Genomic DNA, 7083 nt, shown 5'->3' with positions numbered 1-7083 from the left:
GTCTGGCCCGGCAGGAGTGTGTGTGTGTGTGTGTGTGTGTGTGTGTGTGTGTGTGTGTGTGCGTGCGTGTGTGTGTGTGTGTGTGATATTAAACCATAAACTGTCTAAATAAGAGATGAGATCACCGCTCTGAGCGTGCATGTGTATCAGTGTGAGGTCACGCTGTCAAACTCCAGGTTTCTATACATTTTTTTTGCCACGCTGTAAAAAAAAAGCTCATTTTTTTACAGTGTGGTAACAAACGATAGGACGCGTGCTGGTTTGTTGGTTGCTGAGCTGCGTTCTACCACTTTAACGTTAAATTTTCTATTTTAACGACGTTCTAATATTGTGCTGATGTTGTTTTGTACTCTGACAGTAGATTTGACCGAGATTAAAAGCTGGTTTACTTTTATTCTTTTAATCTGAGGCTGCCTAAAGCGTCATGAAAGAGAACGTTAAAGTGGGGATGAAAGGACGGACACGCTAACGTGAGCGTCCGACGTTTCGGGTCTCTGACGGTAAAAGGGGAGAGGTCCTCATTCATAATGCATCATGGCGGCGAGTGCGTATAAAACATTCCCAGACACCATCAAATCCCAGACTCTTAACTGTCTGGCATCGCCCCCCCCCCCCTCCCCCTCCCCCCCCCCCCCCCCCCCCACACACACACACACACACGTACGTATGCACACATACACATACACACACACACACACAAACTATACCAAAGTACTTGTGTTCAAATATTGATCCGGAGGCTCCGTCCAGCCACTCTATGAAATTCACTTACAGATGAACATCAAAGGAAAAAAGAAAGATCAAAACATCGTCACAAAGGAAAGTTGGTTTTGGAGAAACACACTGAACTCGGCGAGATCGCTGATGATTTTTCAGGCGTTTCCATAGCCTCCGTTTGCTTTGATGTTTGCTTTGATCTTTCACCTTGAAAAATTCAAATGTTATAAACCTGAAACGCTCTTTGAACGGTGGTTCTGTGACCGGTCAGAGTGTGAACGGATTCTGAAACGAGAGTTTGTTGACAATAAATAAGAGCGCAAATAAATCTGCATCCGCGCGAATATGAAGCCGACGATTTCAGACTCTGGTGATCAAAGTTTCATCAACTGCTGCGTCGCTCCTCTGATCTTTTCAAAAACCATCCTGCCACCAGTCTGGTCAGTGACCTTTGACCTAGACGTCAAAGGCTTTGTTCTAATATCGTTTTTTAGATTCTAGTTTGTCATATTTGCTAATAGGAAGTGCTAATAGCCGCTAACAGAATATGAGTTCCTTAAAGTCTTGAGTTACGACATATTTTGGGAATCTGCCAATCTTGTCTCAGTTTTTAGAGTATTTTAAGTTTTGTCCATGAACTTACTTATTTGTAAAGTAAAATATGGAGTTAATTCCTTAAAGAGCTTCTGTAGCCAGACGATCGTCCCACATGGGTCATGTGACTCCCATGAATCCACTTTACTGGTGCGAGTTGATCGGAATCATCTGAGTGTTAAAGAAACAGAACTATCCCTGATTCGTAGGTTTTCCTGCAGCGTTCCGAGGCTCCGTCCTCAAATCGGTTCCTTCATGGCCCAGTAAGCTTCCACTCAGCAGAGGCCTTCCCGGCTCGGGTCTCCGCTGCTCCGTGACACCGGAGCATCACGCAGGGAATGAAAATGAGGCGGTGGGGGGGGAATGAACTGATGCTGGTGTTTATAACTGTGGCATGTAAACGGGGCTGGTCATGTGACGCAGCGGAACGTTTGCTGAGGCTGATGGGACGGTTTTCCCGCTACATCACAGGATCCAGCGGCTACAGTTAGCGTGGATGTTAGCCTCCGTGGCTGCGTGGATGTTAGCCTCTGTGGCTGCGTGGATGTTAGCCTCCGTGGCTGCGTGGATGTCAGCCTCCGTGGCTGCGTGGATGTTAGCCTCTGTGGCTGCGTGGATGTTAGCCTCCGTGGCTGCGTGGATGTCAGCCTCCGTGGCTGCGTGGATGTTAGCCTCCGTGGCTGCGTGGATGTTAGCCTCCGTGGCTGCGTGGATGTTAGCCTCTGTGGCTGCGTGGATGTTAGCCTCCGTGGCTGCGTGGATGTTAGCCTCCGTGGCTGCGTGGATGTTAGCCTCCGTGGCTGCGTGGATGTTAGCCTCTGTGGCTGCGCATCGGTATCGTCCCCGTCTGCGCTTCTTTGTTCTCGGCTGTGAAGCTGCAGAGTTTCTACTTGCGAGCGGATTACGACCGATCTTTTATCTCTGTTTTGTGTCCTCGCTTTGATTAAGCGCGAGGAGACAAATGAGCGTTCGCTAATTTAGCCGGAATTTCTACATTTAGCTCTGATTTTTGCAAACATGCTTTTATTAGACCAAAGAAGTCCAGATTTTCTCTGTAACCGGACTGAAACATTTTAATTGTGACGCGTTCTCTGCTGAGTTATGCTAATGCTAACGTGACCTTTAATTTAGGGGTCAAGTGAATTTGAAAACTGCTCTGAACTCTGAAATTATCATCCAGTTATCGGAGCACCGACGTCAAAAATTCCAGGGATCAAAAATTCCAGAGCAGGAATAAAAACCTCGTGGGTCACCTGTGCGCGATGTTCCCGCTCACCTTTCCTGTAATGTCGGACATTAAAGCCGCGTAACTGTAACCTCTGTCTCGCTGCAGTAATTGGCCCCTCTAATAAAGCAGCAGCTGGCGGCGGCGGTTCGCTCTCGCTCTCTTATTACCTGCTCGGGTCCTCAGGTGAACCGAGACGACCTCCGCGACCGTTACCGCTACGCTGCAGATGTGGCGTCGGTCCGTGGGGCCTGTCGGAGCACGTTGGCGGGTTTGGTGAGAAGCCAGACAGACCAAAGCTGATCAGATCAAAGCAAAAACCACATCATCAGGTCAAAGAGAAAATCGAAATCATGGTGCAGATCAAGGAATCAACGCCAGATAGAGATCAAAGCAGAAACGTCTGGATTTCAGCCCAAAATGGCTCCTTTGCTTTGTAATTAACTGATAACCAAACGAGTTTTTTCATCTGGATCCTGTTGTCATTTTGTGACTTTTCCGACGTGTTGGGATCTTTTGTGTTGGCTGCCTGTTAGCAACGACGCTCCCCAGATTATTTCCCAGATCCAGATTTCTTTGAACTAATAGACACCTGTGATGCTTTTGATCCCTTAAACGAACACAAAAGGAGTTAAACGTGTTTAATTGCAGTTCAGCCGTTAATTCGCTGCTGGTTCCGACATGAACCTGACGAGAGAAACGACGGAACATCAAATCTTTCCACATAATTCAGTAAAGGCTGAAATGAAGAGAAACACTTTTTCAGGCAGGATTCTGTTTGAGCGATTAACACACACACACACACACACACACACGCACACACACACACACACACACACACACTCGTGACGATGGCTCAGACTCTCCAACTGGGTCAATAGAGGGAATAAAGGAGGAATTCCAAACATCTGTTTGTAAAAATGATGTGGATCCCTGAGAACTTTTTCCTTCTTTGGAAACTATTTCAGGATTCGAACCTTTAAACACGTAAAAGTCAGAGTGACGAATGTTTTCCGGTTCATCTGGGTTCACCTGTGGAATTCCATCTACAGGTGAAAAACACGCGTCACAAACTTCTGCAACAAAAAGAGCTTTTCCTGGAAGCCTTCGTCCATCCGATCCGATCTATCCTGACTCCTCGTATTTGCTGTTCTTGGATGGAAACCCGGGCTGAAATCCTCCTGACAGGCAGGAAAGGTCCGACTCTCCGCTGCTGGGCCGGATCCATCGGCGTTTAATGTCACGGCTGTTTGGATTCTCAGAAAATCCTCCAAACATCCCGGATTTGTTCTGCGGCGGGAGGCTGACGTTCCAAAGACGGCGAGAAGGGTCGACGCCAGCGGCGGGAGCGGATGTACAACAAGGACTCAGCTGGAGGAGCGGCAGAGGGAGTCGGCCATGTTGGCGTCTGGAATCTGCTCGCCAAACTTCCGGAACGCCGCCGCGCTTTATCTTCCGATTCAGGCGCCGATTGTTTACGTCCGGCCACAGGCGCTCGCCACGTGACCCCCGTGTCGCCGTGTACCCACTGGTTGACAGGAGACTCGTCCCTTCCCGGCGTTGCTACGGCGTTCCGCTTCAGGTTGTCTCCATGGTGACAACGGTGATTATCCGAGTCCTCAAACGCTGCGGTTTTCGGGCCGCCTCGTCGCTTTCACTGCTCGTTCCAGGGCCTCATCATGAGCTCCTCTGGGAGCTGTAACTGTACGTGCGCACGTGTGTGTGTGCGTGTGTGTGTGTGTGTGGGGGGGGGGGGGGGGGGTGAAGAAATGAGCAGCTTGGTCCGAGTCCCAGAGTGGGAACCAGAGACGAGCCTGGAACAATTCCAGGCAGTGTGATCTTATCCAGGAGGGTCGCGACCCCGTGTTGTGCTCTAATACATTTTCACCAGCTTTGTCGGCTCTTGGCCGTGTTTCTGTGCACGTTTCTGTGCACGTTCTGTGCACGTTCCTGTGCTTGTTTGTTTTTTCATGTGTTCACGGATCGATGTCTTTGGACGGGACCCGACGAAGCCGAAACGTTCGTTCGTTATATCGTCGTTACACACGCGCGCGACCTCTCGCGTGACGCGTTCACGCGCCCACACGCGTGTTCTTAACATGTTCGTCCACACCTGCGTGTGACGGATGCGCGAGTAAGAAAGCGGCTCGTGCAACTCGACGCGCGCACAATGAACGTGGGCACACGTTAGCTAGCGCTAACGGCGCCGCGCTGCTGCAGCTGTTGCCACGTGCGTCACAATCTGGCGGCTCTAATAACTTTGCGGCGTGATTAATCGTGCGCCGCCCACGCCGAGACGCAGCAGTAATTGATTGATGGTCGCTCCGGCTGCTTTATTGGCGTGATATAAAGAACGCATTTTCACGCGCGTTGATGATAAAACGCACGTAAAGAAGCTTTTGTGCGTTCACGGCGGCTGCCTCCCCGCATGACAACTGATGAGCCTGTCACCTGTAATTACAGAGCTATGAATGTGTAATTACACGAATCCCACCCGTCTTCGTCCGTCGGCGGCCGCTGCGTTAGCGCCGCTGCGTTAGCGCCGCTGCGTTAGCGCCGCTGCTTCTCCTCCGACTTCACCTCATGTCTGAAGGTTTCAAATCCAAGATGGCCGCCGTCTGCGCGGCTGCTTGCCTCGGCTGTTTGTGAGTCACCTGTTGACATGTTGCCGTGTTAGCTGGCAGCGCTAACACCTTTCCGGGAATGCTGACGATGCTTTATTAGGTTTACGTTACGAATCCCAACTGGAATAACGTTCCAGTGCTCCTTGATTAGCTCCTGATGCTACATGAACGGGCAGAATTCCCGTTAAACCAGTTTAACTTTTATTTTAACTTTTAGCTGCTGCAGCTTTAAAGCCCCCACAACTGTCTCACTGCATCACCCTCGCCTCAATGCAAACACGCTCCACATAATTAATGATCGAAAACTAGCATTAGTGTGATTTATTACACTGTTATTGGCCTTTTATTAAATCCTGATTAATGACTGTGAATACTTGGAGGCACTTAGCATAAAAATGGAATAATAGCAAGTTGTGGAATATTCGCACACCAGCCATCAGACTTCAGGAGCATTTCTCTGCCATGGCCGCATATTTGAAAGGGATTTTCCTCATTTTCCTAATTTTCCTTCTACATAACTGGAGAACCAGAGTAGCTTTGATAATAAATAACCCGTTTTCTCATAAAATCCTTCGTCCTCTTTAATCTGATTCACAAAGTTACTGGAATTATCCCGCGTCAGCTCGAGTTCTGAACTGCTCCACTCAGCATTCACACCCATAAATCGGAACAAACGTCTCCGTTCGCGATCACTTCGCTCATTTCTGGACCAAAAGTGGCGTCACGTGACCGCGGCGGCGCGGGTCAGTGGAACAAACTCGGATGTTGATCATTAAGAAGAAGAAGCGAACACCTTTTTCTGGGTTCCTTCTTTAACAAAGATCAGATGTGAGCTCCCGCCGCCGCTCACACGCCCGCTCCTGCGTGCGCGGCGCTGTTGCTCACATGCGCCAGGAGCGCACAGAGGGCGCACCGGTGTCAGTTTGCTCCAGCTCCTCGTAGCGGTCGGTCGCTGCTGGTTGCGCGCACAAGCGTCTGGGGAGTGTCTGAATTTGGGGAGTGGAAATTCCGCTGCTGCCTTCGCGGCTCGCTTCGCGTTTTTTACTGACATTTTCCGCCGTGAAGCACCGACAGCCAGTCGGCCAGACGCAGCGGGCGCGGACGGAACTGGAGCTTGGAGATCCGGGGAGCTGCGCGCCGCTGCCTCGCTCTCGTTTCTCTCTTCTTTTGACATTTTCTGCTGGAAGTATCTGTCCTCCGCTCCGAGAGGGAGGCCAGGGCGCACGGCTGACGCTCTCGGAGAGCCGGATCCTTTTTTCTTTTTCTCACTCTTCTTCTTTTTTTCCCCCACGTTTGGATTATTTTTCCCTGCCGGGGAGGTTCTAACTTGTTCCGTTCCAGCCGCGGAGGTCCGTGCCGACGCTCGGAGGATGCCGGGGACCCCACAGCAGCCAGATCTTCTCTTCTGAGCCCATTTTGGTCCGTTTTTCCCCGTTTTGGACGTAACCGCCTCCCCGGACCTTCATCCCCGTACTGCGTGTGTGCTGTCCGTCACACAATGCGTGCGTTGTTCGGGCTGAGGATGCGTGCTGGGTCGCTATTGTTCCTCTTCAGCCAGGTCATCGCGGTTGCCTCTCTGCCACAGACCGGTAGGTGTTGATCGGTTGTCTTCATCGTCTTCAGCGCGGATTCGGGCTCATTTGTTGCGTCTCACCTGTGCGCGCACACCTGTTCGCTGCTCAAATCAGCCGAAACAGCAAAGATTCGAGCCGCGACTGTTTCCGCTGTTGATATTTGCTGGTTTTGGAGTAAACATGACACGTTAGTTCGGCATTATTTGTGAAATAATAAAATCAGCTCGGAGGAAGAGCAGCAGACTAGAAGCGCGCACACGTTAGTTTCCGACCTGTAAAATACCGTCATCGCGCACATTCTCCACCTTTGCGTGTTTGATTGGATGTGGATTTATGGCTGGCGCAGAGA

The 7083-nt window shown here is 50.4% G+C and overlaps 1 protein-coding gene across 1 annotated transcript in view; it reads left to right on the top strand.

Annotated features, from left to right (window-relative positions):
- Positions 1-5953: 5953 nt before the first annotated feature.
- The window catches only part of LOC101064057 (neuropilin-1a-like), a 32336-nt gene continuing 31206 nt past the window's right edge, over positions 5954-7083 (top strand). Inside the window, exon 1 of the mRNA XM_011616747.2 lies at positions 5954-6749. Within this exon, the coding sequence (XP_011615049.1) occupies positions 6659-6749 (91 nt within the window). The 5' untranslated portion in view covers positions 5954-6658. The remainder of the gene's footprint in view (positions 6750-7083) is intronic.

Source organism: Takifugu rubripes, chromosome 22 (assembly GCF_901000725.2).
Source record: "Takifugu rubripes chromosome 22, fTakRub1.2, whole genome shotgun sequence".
NCBI lineage: Eukaryota > Metazoa > Chordata > Actinopteri > Tetraodontiformes > Tetraodontidae > Takifugu > Takifugu rubripes.
The sequence above is the reverse complement of the archived record's forward strand: the minus strand, read 5'-3'. Positions and strand labels throughout refer to the sequence as shown.